The sequence below is a fragment of the Lotus japonicus genome, chromosome 5, assembly GCF_012489685.1.
Source record: "Lotus japonicus ecotype B-129 chromosome 5, LjGifu_v1.2".
Classification (NCBI taxonomy): Eukaryota; Viridiplantae; Streptophyta; class Magnoliopsida; order Fabales; family Fabaceae; genus Lotus; species Lotus japonicus.
In genome coordinates, this window is record NC_080045.1 from 38,712,128 (window position 1) to 38,726,590 (window position 14,463).

General features: G+C 39.2%; 1 protein-coding gene across 1 annotated transcript; it reads right to left on the reverse strand.

Moving 5' to 3' along the window:
- Nucleotides 1-12,396: 12,396 nt before the first annotated feature.
- On the reverse strand, nucleotides 12,397-13,725 carry LOC130718580 (60S ribosomal protein L9-like). The gene is made up of 4 exons (XM_057569189.1): nucleotides 13,477-13,725; nucleotides 13,058-13,180; nucleotides 12,862-12,930; nucleotides 12,397-12,561 (listed from the first exon to the last, which is right to left on the reverse strand). Exons 1-4 carry the CDS (start codon nucleotides 13,708-13,710, stop codon nucleotides 12,514-12,516), a joined length of 474 nt encoding a protein of 157 aa, XP_057425172.1. The 5' UTR covers nucleotides 13,711-13,725; the 3' UTR covers nucleotides 12,397-12,513.
- Nucleotides 13,726-14,463: the final 738 nt, after the last annotated feature.

The following is a 14,463-nucleotide window of genomic DNA, read 5'->3' on the forward strand; positions in this document are numbered from 1 at the left end:
GAATTGATTAGTTGAGCAAGAACCCAAAGTAAATCACTCTTTCTTTTCATTTTCTGTTTCATTTCTGAATTTATATTTTCTTTTTCCTTATTACTACTTCGACATAAGTTTGCCTCAATAAAACAAACCTTCAAACTCGAGGCTTAAACCGAATCTATTCACTCACAATCCCTGTGGTTCGATATTTAAAACTGGGTGGATTCCGTACACTTGCGGATTTACCAACAAGTTTTTGGCGCCGTTGCCGGGGATTGTTTGTGATTTTTTGTTTGAGTTACGAGTTTGAAGTTTAGTCTACCTAAGACTATAACTTAGGGTTGAATGGGAGACAACCCATGTTTTTTTTCTGTTTTGTTCCTATGTATCAATTTAACTGATTCGTTCTTGTTCTTAGTACTTGTTGTGACTTGATCAATTATAACATGATTTGAGGTTTGGAATTCCATGAACCTGACCTAGAGTGAATCAGCTAGTGAATTTAACTTTAATTAGATTCATTGGTCATGAGTTGATGAGTTGATACTTAGGATCTTCTTTTGCTGTTTTACGTTTTATGTTTAGTGTTTCAGGAAATAAAAAGGATACACACTTGGAGGCACTCAATCACTTTGAAGGAGGTTCTTTTCTTACCCTGAGTTTTAGTCCATGCATTTTTGCATATTTTTCTTTTATAGATTTTGTTTATCCAATTTTATCATGCATTGTTATATAGAGTCTTTTATACCTTGGTCTTTATTCCTTATACCCAAATGACATGTTCCCAAGTCTTGCTCACTCACATGATGCTGGTTTTGAAAATGTTTTTAAGTGGATACTTTGTGCTTTCTTTTTGGGAGGGATTGTATGTTTGGGAAAGAGAGGGAGAGACTTCGGTCTTCTAAGTGTTGTCTTGAGGATAGAGTTGATGTGAGTCCACAAGGGTCCATCTTTGACCCTTCACTATATAATTTCCCTGGAGGATCCTGACTCACTTGCACTTCTTGGTTCTGTGTTTCATTTCATGCGTCCTTGAGTGTAGCTTTAGGAGACTTGCATTCTTGAGATTGGTAGGTTTTCTTGTACTTCAGAAATTGTTTTATAACATCTTTGTCCCTAGTTGACCCTTTTGAGCCTTATGGAGATTTCCTTGGTATCTATGTTTAATGGGCTGGTTGTTTGGAGGATTCAATGGGGAGTTGTGGTTCTTAACTCTTGATGGAGCTAGTTTATAAAAAGTGCAATTGTCTCTTGCCCCAAAGAAAAATAATTGAAAAAAGTCAAAAGAGAAAATGAACTCCATGGTGTGGTGGAGTTCCAAAAAAAAGAAAAAAATATGTAATAAAAACGGGTTAAGAGACTTGAGTGCTAAGTATCAATAGCTTGAAAGCTCCGGAATTCCAAATTGGACCACACTCAAATTTTGTGCAGCCTTAGTCTTCCTTAGGGACCACCTACCTTGTGCTTTACCTAGCCAACATTACAACCCTTTTGAAGTCTCATTGAATAATGCATTGTCAACTTTAGTTGCTCTTGAGTGAATGATTCTCAGAACCTATGAACTTGCTTTTGTGCTCAGTGCACTAAACAATTGTCTCATGCTAGGATGTTAGCTCTAAATGCTTCTCATAGTGGACTCTAATTCTTCTTTGTCTAAGAGTTGCATGAAGTTGATTGTTGAATCTTTATCTTGGAACTAACTACATTTACTTGATCCCCCAGTTTTCTGAAAATGTATCCCTCTTTTGGCATGTGTGTTGGGAGTAATTCTTTGTGCTTGAGGGCAAGCTAATCTTAGTGACGCTCGAGGGCGAGCTGTCGTTGAGTATAGTGGTGTGATGACCCGGGTTTATATGATGTTTTTAGGGTTTTTCTTTGTTGGTTTTGAGTCTTTTTCTTGTGTCTCATGTAGTGTTTCATGCATTCTCATGCATTTTTACTTTTATTTGTGCATTTGCATTAGTTTAGTAATTATGTAGTTTTATAAGGACTTTAGTTGCATTTTAGTATAGTTTTGAGTCTTTTGTTAATTGTCATTAGTCTGAGTCCCTTGTGCAATTAAATGGTTGGTATTCTTGATATTTTTCCTTGAGCTTTGATGAGAGTAATCAGGTCTGAAAGGGAAGAAGAAGGAAGGTCAAGAAGCTTGGTGAATTGAAAGGAGGCTTAAAGAGGCATAAAGAAGAGTTAAAATGAAGATCAAGGGACTTTCCAGCGAGTCTGAGCGCCTAGGCATGCTCCATTGGCGCCTAGGCGCCAATTGCCCTGTTCCAGAAATTGGAATTGGCGCTCAGGCGCTCTAAATTGGCGCTCAGGCGCTCTGAATTGGCGCCTAGGCGCCAATTACCTTCGAGAGGCACTTTTTTAGCATGGAATTGGCGCTCAGGCGCTCTGAATTTGTAAGGCCCAAGTTTTTAAACTTATGCTAAGTGAATAAACTTCTTATTCACGATTAGGGTTGATGTAATGCGAAGGGAAACCTGAACAAAAGTTTATTAAATGAAATAAATATATGAAGGAGAAAGTTCAGGAAAAGTCTGAGGATTGTATCGAAGTCGATTTAAGTTATAGCACGACTAATATTCGCTTTAAAACCTAGGACAAGAATCTTAGGAAATAACACTATGTTCCACCCTTGGAACACTGTAGGATTTTAGTCCAAAAATCTTCAGAGAAATGTTAGAACTTCTCTTTTTCCATATATCAAAATCGTTTCGAGGCGAAACTCTAGAATCTACGAACGTCCGATTCCAATCATCGGAAGTTTGCCGAAACCGAATCCCTGGTATTTCAAAACCCTAGAATCAACCGACAATGAAGACTTTTTCTATTCAGAGCTTCAAATGAAGATTCTACACGCGTACACCCATTTCTCTTGATGATTTCAATCTTTCTTCAGAAGGAAGTTTTCCATTCCGACATTCGATGCAAAAAGCAACTTATCGGGTAAAATAGTTTTACACCGACTATGCTTTAGTTGCCAAAAATATAAGGAGACCTCATTTTAGTTTTGGAATTCTTTCGCCAAAACCTATCTTAGAATTCACGGAGAATGACGCCGGAAAAATCAGATTCGCGAAACTTTCATTTTCCCGCGAATTTCCATCTTCTATATATAGCAAACAAGTGAGAAAAAAACACAAAACTCCTCCATTTTCTCTCCTCAAGGCCGCGAGTTCATCCAAGGAAGAAGGAAGAAGAATTTTCTTCATTACTTGCTTGATCGTTGATCCGTTAGTTGCTGCTTCAAGGTTTCGAGGTATAGTCGCTAATCCTTACCTCTGATCGCTTTTTCCATAGCTTTTCTGTAGACTTTTCTGAGCCGATAGTTTATGGGTTTTAGCAAAACTATCCTGAATCTTTCATTTCTGATTCTAAACCTCTTCCTTATGTGCCCAAGATCACTTCTGCCGGGTTAGATTTTCCGTTATGTCGCCGGAATTCCGCCGGAATCAATTTTAGCCTAAAATACCCATTTTTGGAGTTTTTGAAGTAAAGCTTCAACCTTTAGGCTGAAAACTATCGCCTTAGCTTAGGGCTAGTAGGATTAGTTGTCATAAACGTCGTTGGTGACGTCCCTGCCAAATTTTATTTTTGGGATTTCAGTTTTGAAAATCCTAAGTTAAAAATCATGACCAAAATACCCCTGCGACAGTTTTTGATCCGATAATTTTTCCGAGTTCAGAATACCCTTAGTTACGGCTAATGATAGCATAGGAACCAAGTTTGATCGAAGAAAAATCGAGTCTCCTAATTGTGAAAAGTGGTCGAACCTATTAGGGGGGGAGGAGGAAAATTTCCTTTTCCGAAAACTTGTCTTTCGCGCTAGATTATCGTACCTTAGAGTATAGATTACTTCGAGTAACCTTAGTAAGTATTGATAGCTTAGTTTCCGATAGATTCTGATAGTATTTCTGTGGTTTTGCTCGAAAGGTGATTTTGAGGAATTCCCAGAGGAGCAAGCCTTTGATTGTGAACAAGTGTTAGGAGATCGTCCTGGAGAATCTACAGGTGAGGGCTACTCACTGAATCTCTAGTTAATGCTTAGGGTCGATGCTTTCGACATTGTTTACTGTTTATGCAATTGTTTGTGCTTGATTGGAAAAACGTTTTCTGAGGCTTCGGCTGACAATGTAGATGATGCATCTACTGAATGCTTTTGAGATTGAATCTTCATGCTAAGTGCTAATTGGGTAATTTAGGATGTGTGGTGCATGCCTTATATGCTAAGTGCTATGTGGTTATTGTTTAATATATTGATATATGACATGTTGATTGGTTGTGCTGAGTTATTTATACTTATGCAATGAGATCTGAGATTCAGTATAGTGAGAATAGCGGGCAGGTCATGCCGATTTTATTTTGAGAGTTTTGAGAAAGTTTGATAGGACGAATGAGATTCGGACCTTGTTGTGATGTTTATGGATCGAGACATTCTCTGGAGTCATTTGGGGATTAGGAGATCCCGAGAACTTATAGGGTTTGCGATAAGACTAAAAGGATAGTATTTTGTAAAGAAAACTCATAAGACATTAAACAACCTCTAAATCTTTAAATAAAGATAATAAACTCGAAAGGAAGCTTCGAATGCAAATCTTAGTCTTTGGAAAACGAGAAGTGTCATCGGATCCAATCGTTGAGGAAGCTGAGAAGTGTTGAGTATGTTGATGCTCTTGTGCTGTTGGAGCAGCTATGTGTTGTTGGGCTATCCTGGGGATAAGTCCGGGAAACCGTTAGTTTCCGAGAGTGTGATACTCTGTGCTCGTTGAGCAGTTGTGACCATCGGATTGAGATGAGTCGGATGATTTGGAGATCATTGTGGATTATGTGTTGTTGTGAAGAAGTGTCTTTTGTCGCAGAATCGACTTTACCTTAGGGTAAGCTTTTAGAGACTTTAATTTAGCTAGAACACGTGGCGACGTGTCGAGTGAGATTCGGAGACGTTGTTTGTCTAATCATCCTGCATTCATGCAACATTAATGAGGTATTAACACAGGACGTACTCTGGACCTCGTCGGATTCCAAAATGGTCATAAGACCCGGATTTCCGTGTAAGAGCGTCTGTAGACGTCTCTTGTAGCAGACCGAAATGGCAGACCTACGGGTTATGGCTGATCTGGCTACCTTGGTTTGGTGTAAGAGACACGCGGGCAGAATGGTCCCACCGTTGCTGGTGCTAGGATTGATCCGGTTGATGTCCATCCCAGAGGCACGCGAGCAGAATGGTCCCACCGTTGCTGGTGCTAGGATTGACTCGGTTGATGTCCATACCTATGTTTGGTGTAAGAGGCACGCGGGCAGAATGGTCCCACCGTTGCTGGTGCTAGGATTGATCTGTTTGATGTCCATCCGTTTCCGGAATGCATTTGGTTAACTGGGTTAACCGCCATATCATCTCATGCAACATGCATTCTGACTTAGTTGATGAGTTAGTTTGATACTTGTTAGTTCTACTTGATGCATGTTAACTGTGATTTACAGTCGTTATATTCTTTGTGGAAATATGCAACCCTAGGATGTTATCCCTAGTTATAAGCCTAAGTGGCTATTATCTTATCTATATCTATTGGTGCTATTATTTACATAATTCTTTGGAGTTGACCCTCGCGTCTTCTGTGTGTGCTTTGGCGGACAAACGCCCTTTGTCAGATGTCTTTGGCGGACTGGTTCACGACGGTTCACCCTTCGGGGGGGACTAGGGTTGGGATGCTGGAACAGGAGCGCATCGCGATAGCGAGAGGAGGACGGATGGTGTGCATAGACTAGGTCGTTCTGGATTTCGAATTCGGACGACGATCATGCTAGCATGTAGGTTTTAGTGCTGGTGTGAGCTCCTCAAGATGGGATTAGTGTAGGAGTAGAGTCTTAGCTCTGAACATCATTTGTTTCTTTGGGAACAGGGTAGTTTCCCACCTATAGCTTTTTGTGTGATTTCTTTACGGGAATCACAGAGAGTTGGTTGGACTTAGGGGGTCTTATTTTCAGACCATTGGGTCAACTTATTCTCAGTTTTGAGGGATGGTGTTGCGGACACTTCACCCTTTCATTCGGTTTGTACACATTGCCTTCGGGCGCTACACTTTTCTTTCCGTCACTGGAGGTTACTCGTGACGAGGTTGTTACTTACAGCGGGGGCTGTATTATATATTGTACATTAGTTCTGTTGCTTGTCGCTTTTGGGTTTTATTCAATTCAGTCTTGTCTTAGTTATTATCGAAAAAAAAAAATATTCACGTTTTTCCGCATTAAGTTTTACTTTTGGTTACTAAAGTGACGCCACCGAAATCGGGGTGTTACAGAATTGGCGCCTGAGCGCCCGGAACAGCCCAAACTCGTGATTTTTGCCTATAAATAGGATTTTAGTCATTTTCTTTTGTAATTTTTGATATCTATTCCATTTTTACATAAGTTTAGAAGGAGAGGAACATCTAGGAGAGTGAGAGAAGGCTTCCAAGCTTGTAATTCAGGTTCTTAGCCAAGCATGGCTCTTGCCATGCTTGGCTAATCTCTCTTCTTTTGCTTTGGATTTCTTTGTAAGACTTTTTGTATTTGAGTTATAATCTTAAGTTCTTTCCCACATGTTCTTCTTCTTCCCTTGAATCCCATATCCATGCTTTATGTTTCAAGTTAGAACATGTGCTAGCTTTATACTTTTCTATAATTAGAACGGAAGTTTGTTATAGATTAGGGAACTGATTTGGGATTGCCCCTTCAATCTTGGCTACTAGGAATAGAGGCCAGGGTTGGGGTTTGTTGGCCTGAACTTTATAATCTTTATGCTTCAAACAAATGTTTAAGTACACAAGGAATTGGGCTTATCTTTTGGTTTGAAAGAATTATCTATGCGAGGCATCGATAGGTAGTTGCTTAGGCTATAACATCAAGGAGAGATTCATGAGAACATGTGCTTAGAATGATGTGCTTGAATTGATTAGTTGAGCAAGAACCCAAAGTAAATCACTCTTTCTTTTCATTTTCAGTTTCATTTCTGAATTTATATTTTCTTTTTCCTTATTACTACTTCGACATAAGTTTGCCTCAATAAAACAAACCTTCAAACTCGAGGCTTAAACCGAATCTATTCACTCACAATCCCTGTGGTTCGTTATTTAAAACCGGGTGGATTCCGTACACTTGCGGATTTACCAACAAGTAGCATTACAATTATTTAAAACAAATTAACATTATATCTTTTTCTCTTGTTCCACAGCATCCCCGAGATCAACGTCAGCAACTTCTGGCGGGTCTTCCGGACCCTCTAACCCAGCAGGAGTAACCCTTTTAAAAGCACCCAAGGGGTTAAGGTTGATAGTAGGATTGAGGTGCTTGACTTGAGCTTTGACGATAAGGAAGCCGCGAACATGCTCCTTGGTGGCCGCATGGGCAGCTTCAATCCTTATTTTATGTTCTAGGGTGGCGGCTTGGGCCTCGTTGTCAGCCAAAAGTTTACACTTGGATGCCAAATCCGACTAGGCCTCAGCAAGCGCCTCATTCTTGCCCGCCAGTTCCTCACACAAAACAACAATCTCCTTGTCTTTGGCGGCGAGGATTTCTTCCTGAGAGGCAGCAGTGATCTCCTTTGCGTCAAGGTCTCGTCGGAGCTCCTCGACCTAGGCCTCAAGTTTTTCCTCCTTCTCGTTCGCCCTTATCATTGCAAGTTTTTCATCCTTGAGCTTCTGCCGCATCTTCTCTGTCTTACTCTCCTCAGCCGCTAACTGGTTGGACAGCTTGGAGCAGGTGTCATTGGCCTGAAGGTTATCAGAGCGCAGCTTCTCTACCTCCTGGCGAAGCCTGTTGGGAAATCCGCAAGTGTACGAATCCACCCGGTTTTAAATATCGAACCATAAGGATTGTGAGTGACTAAATTTGGTTTAAGCCTTGAGTATGAAGGTTTGTTTTATTGAGATGATGAAACGTCGAAGTAGTAAAAAGGGAAAATAAACATAAACTCAGAAAAGAACATGCTTTGGATCCTTGCTCAACTAGCCAATTCAAGCACATCATTCTAAGCACATGAACTCATGAATCTCTCCTTGATGTTATAGCCTAAGCAACTTACCTATCGATGCCTCGCATAGATAATTCTTTAAAACCAAAAGATAAGCCCAATTCCTTTTGTACTTAAACATTTGTTTGAAGCATAAAGATTACAAAGTTCAGGCCAACAAACCTCAACCCTTCTTCTATTCCTAGTAGCAAGCATAGAAGGGTAATCCCAAATCGGTTCTCTAATCTATAACAAACTTCCGTTCTGATTATAGAAAAGCATAAAGCAAGCATGCATACAAGCTTCGATTGATATTCAGAAAATGGGATTCCAGGAGAGAAGAAGAACATGTGGGAAAGAACTTAAGATTATTACTCAAATAAGAAAAGTCTTACAAGAAAACCAAAGCATAAGAAGAGAGGTTAGCCAAGCATGGCTCTGGTTAAGAACCTGAATTACAAGCTTGGAAGCCTTCTCTCACTCTCCTAGATGTTCCTCTCCTTCTAAACTTATGTAAAAATGGAATAGATATCAAAGATTACAAAAGAAAACCACTAAAAACCTATTTATAGGCAAAAGAAACGAGTCTGGGCGCTCAGGCGCCAATTCAGCACGCCTGAGCGCCAATTCAAGCTGAAAATATGGCCTCTGGAAGGCAATTGGCGCCTTGGCACCAATTAAGCATGCCTAGGCGCCAATTCCAAAATCCTGGAAATAGCAATTGGCGCCTAGGCGCTCTAAACACGCTGGAAAACCTTTTTAACTTCCTCTTTACTCCTCTTCAAGCCTCTTTAAGCCTCCATTCAATTCTCCAAGCCTCTAGACCTTCCCTCTTCAGCTAATTCAACCTGAAACCTTGATGAACAAGCTTGGAAAATATCTTGAAACTTAAAGGTCAGTTTTGCACAAAGGCTCTAAAACAAGTGGAAATTGCCTAAGACTCCTAAACTTTAATAAAATGCAACTAAAGTCCCTATAAAACTACATAATTACTAAAACCAAACAAAAACTCAAATAAAGATAAAAATGCATAAGAATACATGAAACACTACATGAGACAAAGAAAAAAGACTCAAAACCTACAAAGAAATGACCCTAAAAACACTACTAAATTCGGGTCATCACACCACTATACTCAACGACAGCTCGCCCTCGAGCGTCACTAAAATTAGCTTGCCCTCAAGCACAAAGAATTACTCCCAACACACATGCCAAAAGAGGGATACATTTTCAGAAAACCGGGGGATCAAGTGAATGCAGTAGTTCCAAGAGAAAGATACAACAATCAACTTCGTGCTACTCTTAGATAAAGAAGAATTAGAGTCCACTATGAGAAGCATTTAGAGCTAACATCCTAGCATGAGACAATTGTTTAGTGCACTGAGCACACAAGCAAGTTCATAGGTCCTGAGAATCATTCACTCAAGAGCAACTAAAGTTGACAATGCATCATTCAATGAGACTTCAAAAGGGTTGTAATGTTGGCTAGGTAAAGCACATGGTAGGTGGTCCGGTCCCTAAGGAAGACTAAGGTTGCTGCAAAAAGTTTGAGTGTGGTCCTATTTGGAATTCCGGAGCTTTCAAGTTATTGATACTTATCACACAAGTCTCTCAACCCCCTTTTGTTTCAGAATTTTTTTCTTTTTTTTGGAACTCCACCCATTCCATGGAGTTCATTTTTTTCTTTTGAATTTTTTTGAATTTTTTTCTTTGGGGAGAAGAGACAATTGCACTTTTCATAAACTAGCTCCATTAATATTTAAGGACCACAACTCCCTATTGAATCCAACCATTCATCCAGCCCAACAAACAAGGTAACAATAAAATCTCCATAAGGCTCAATAGGATCGACTAGGGACAAAGATGCTATAAAACAAATTCTGAAGTCCTAGAAAACCTACCAGTCTCAAAAATGCAAATCTCTTAAAGCTACTCTCAAGGACGCGCAAAATGAAACACGGAACCAAGAAGTGCAAGTGAGTCAGGATCCTCCAGGGAAATTATATAGTGAAGGGTCGAAGATGGACCCTTGTGGACTCACATCAACTCTATCCTCAAGATAACACTTAGAAGATCAAAGTCTCCCCCTCTCTTTCCCAAACATACAATCACTCCTCATAAGAAAGCACAGAATATCCACTTAAAACATTTTCAAAACCAGCATCATGTGAGAGAGCAAAACTTGGAAATATATCATTTGAGTATAAGGAATAAAGACCAAGGTACAAAAGACTCCAAAAAAAATGCATGATAAAAAAGATAAACAAAATCTATAAATGAAAAATATGCTAAAAATGCATGGACTAAAACTCAGAGTAAGAAAAGAATCTCCTTTCAAGTGATTGAGTGCTTCCAAGTGTTCTCCACTTTTATTTCCTGAAAAACTAACAAAAGAAACAGAAACGTAAACCTAAGAAAAAAAAAACATGGGTTGTCTCTCATTCAGCCCTAAGTTATAGTTTTAGGTAGACTATACTTCAAACACATAACTCAAACCAAAAATCACAAACAATCCCCGACAACGGCGCCAAAAACTTGTTGGTAAATCCGCAAGTGTACGAATCCACCCGGTTTTAAATATCAAACCACAAGGATTGTGAGTGACTAAATTCGGTTTAAGCCTTGAGTATGAATGTTTGTTTTATTGAGATGATGAAACGTCAAAGTAGTAAAAAGGGAAAATAAACATAAACTCAGAAAAGAACATGCTTTGGATCCTTGCTCAACTAGCCAATTCAAGCACATCATTCTAAGAACATGAACTCATGAATCTCTCCTTGATGTTATAGCCTAAGCAACTTACCTATCAATGCCTCGCATAGATAATTCTTTAAAACCAAAAGATAAGCCCAATTCCTTTTGTACTTAAACATTTGTTTGAAGCATAAAGATTACAAAGTTCAGGCCAACAAACCCCAACCCTTCTTCTATTCCTAGTAGCAAGCATAGAAGGGGTAATCCCAAATCGGTTCCCTAATCTATAACAAACTTCCATTCTGATTATAGAAAAGCATAATGCAAGCATGCATACAAGCTTAGATTGATATTCAGAAAATGGGATTCAAGGAGAGAAGAAGAACATGTGGGAAAGAACTTAAGATTATAACTCAAATATGAAAAGTCTTACAAGAAACCAAAGCATAAGAAGAGAGGTTAGCCAATCATGGCTTTTGCCATGCTTGGCTAAGAACCTGAATTACAAGCTTGGAAGCCTTCTCTCACTCTCCTAGATGTTCCTCTCCTTCTAAACTTATGTAAAAATGGAATAGATATCAAAGATTACAAAAGAAAACCACTAAAAACCTATTTATAGGCAAAATAAACGAGTCTGGGCGCTCAGGCGCCAATTCAGCACGCCTGAGCGCCAATTCAAGCTGAAAATATGGCCTCTGGAAGGTAATTGGCGCCTAGGCGCCAATTCCAAAATCCTGGAAATAGCAATTGGCGCCTAAGCGCCAATGGAGCACGCCTAGGCGCTCTAAACACGCTGGAAAACCTTTTTAACTTCCTCTTTACTCGTCTTCAAGCCTCCATTCAATTCTCCAAGCCTCTAGACCTTCCCTCTTCAGCTGATTGAACCTGAAATCTTGATGAACAAGCTTGGAAAATATCTTGAAACTTAAAGGTCAGTTTTGCACAAAGGCTCCAAAACAAGTGGAAATTGCCTAAGACTCATAAACTCTAATAAAATGCAACTAAAGTCCCTATAAAACTACATAATTATTAAAACCAAACAAAAACTCAAATAAAGATAAAAATGCATGAGAATGCATGAAACACTACATGAGACAAATAAAAAACACTACTACAAAAAGTACTTTTCACATCGGGCGAAAAGTACTTTTCACATCGGGTATACAACTGATGTAAGCAAAGGTGATGTGGTATGTCCCCACCTTTTCACATCGGGTACACAGCCGATGTGAAAACTACACATTTCACATCGGTTTATGCCGCAACCGATGTTAAAAGTATGTTTAGTAATTTCTTTTTCAAATCTGCACGTGTATTTCACATCGGTGGAATCAAATACCCGATGTGAAAACTACACATTTCACATCGGTTTATGCCGCAACCGATGTGAAAAGTCTGTTTAGTCATTTATTTTTCAAATCTCCACATGTATTTCACATCGGTGGAATCAAATCCCCGATGTGAAAACTAGACATTTCACATCGGTTTATTCCAAAACCGATGTGAAAAGTCTTTTTTTAAAAAAAAAAAAAAAACAAAACCAGTTATGTTTGGAATCAATTAAAAAGTCATACCTCGCACATTTTCCATTCAGAAATAGCTCATATAATTAGCTCATAACTAATTTAAGTTTCCAAAGTCCCAGTTACAGAAAGTGAAGTAGCACACACTGTTAACCTAACATAGAAGGAAATGAGAGAAAGTGGATGAATATTATTTTCATTAACTAACCCTTCATTAGTACATTGCACTAACTATCTCTCAACCAGTATAACTAGCTCATTCATTACATAATGAATCTGATGAACAAAAACTGCAAGTATAGATAAACACATACCCTTAATTTAGACTTTCTACTAAATACATGCTCCAATCTTTTTCCCCATAACGATCTTTTTCACCACCTACATATGGAAGAATATAAGAATAAAGATGAGGGAGAAATAGAGATGAATGAAACTAGCCATGATTCTTAACAGTTCTTGAAATAACTCTCACACACAACTCTTTTCAAATAACCACCACTTTTATCTCTCTTCAAAAAATCATTCTCTAGCTAGGAAAAAAGCAAGGAATTCAAAATGAGCAGTTAAACAAACAAGCAAATTAGAAATTAAGATCACTGAAAATGAATATTACTATCTATCATATATTACAATCTTTACGGAAATCATCAATGAACTTAAAGGGTGATAAAAAAGTACCTTCTTTATTAATGCGGTCCCCTTCTCACTAACATAAATACCATCAAGAAACTTCCTGATATCCTTGTTCTTAACATGGCATTTATGTAACAAAAACAACAAAATAACCAAAATTAAAATCCAAGCAAGACAAAAATTAGACAACAACAAAGTCAGGCATTAGCATGTATCCATAGAATAAAAAAAAAAACTGTACCTGATTGATAAGGGCACATGACCTAGAAACAAGCTCAATGTCATTTCCATCGAAAACCAACTCATCCTTCACCTTCTCAGATCGCACAATGGAAACTCCATCAAGCATATCCACTTTCCTCACCTAATCACACAATGACAAAATCCATAGTTCAATTAATCAACAAGAAAAATCATACTTGAATTACCCAACTAAACGAACAAACGAATGCAAAATTAAATTACTTGAAAAAAAGCACATTATTGACACAAATGCACAGTTCAAAGTTAATAAAAAATAAAAAATGATCAGCACTTAACCAGTTAAACAAACAAGCAAATGAGAAACTAAGATGACTGAAAATGAACATTGTTATCTGACCCATATACCAATCTTAACGGAAATCATCAAAGGAGTTGAACATAGGGTTTAGGGTGAACGAAAAGTAGAAAGCTATGGATCTTGATGCCCTTGTTGTGATTAGTGATGCTAGCAATGATGGGAAAATGGGCATAGACGAGCCTCATCTTGTGGGTACCGAACCAGGCCTCGATCTTGAGCTTCTTCTTGCCGTTCTCATCGGTGATGAGCTGGAAATCCCCGCGAGGGCCTTCAACCTTGATGTTCACGCCGTCGGGGATGTCCATGGTCTCTGATGAAAAGATCTTCTTCATTCTCTGATGAAATGGTTTCAAACATAAGGCCAAAATGAAACAGCACAGGTACAAATTGAACTATTATGACTCAGCAGTTTTACCCTACACTAAGTTGTCGAATAATTATTGTATTACTATGTATTGCAATCACATGGACATTAAAACACTGAATCGTTCCAATCAACTTCAGCAGGTGCAGCAATGGAAGCCATGGCCTGCAAAATCACCGCATACCCATTACACACAACACACATAAACAACAAAAGGGAATCGATTTTGCGAGGTGAATGGGAAAAGGGTATTGTTGGATTGAATGAAAGGTACCTTTTGAACGCGAGTGGAATCGAGCTGGCGATCCTCGACGTCGTCAGTGAGCTTGTCAAAGGCTTTGCTCTGTTGTTGCATGTCCTTGGAATCCAGCATCATCTCCACTCCTTCTTCTGCTCCCTCCATTCTTCTTCTTCTTCTTCTTCTCCTTCTTCTTCTTCTTCTTCTTCTTCTTCTTCTTCTTCTCTTTCGCTCGCTTCCACCACCACTGTGAACAAGATGCCCTAGCTTCTATAGCCCCAGATCCTTGACGCGGTCAGTGAGCTCTTGACAAACCTCTGAAATTGTTGAGCGAGGGAGAGGCGGTCGACGGCGGAGAGGAGGGAGAAGAGGGGTTTGGATTAGGGCAGCAACCCTCTGAATCAGAACTCGTTCGCGTCATCGGTGCCGGTGTGGCCAACGATCGCGGGCCACTCGGGCGGATTAGGCGAGGATTCATGGGAA

Excerpts from the sequence above, each read along its gene's own strand:
- LOC130718580 (XM_057569189.1), bottom strand. The coding sequence starts at position 13,710 with ATGAAGAAGATCTTTTCATCAGAGACCATGGACATCCCCGACGGCGTG. Across the intron at positions 12,931-13,057 it reads CATGTGCCCTTATCAATCAG|AACAAGGATATCAGGAAGTT; the intron begins GTACAGTTTTTT and ends TGCCATGTTAAG. Across the intron at positions 12,562-12,861 it reads GGACCGCATTAATAAAGAAG|GTGGTGAAAAAGATCGTTAT; the intron begins GTACTTTTTTAT and ends TTCCATATGTAG.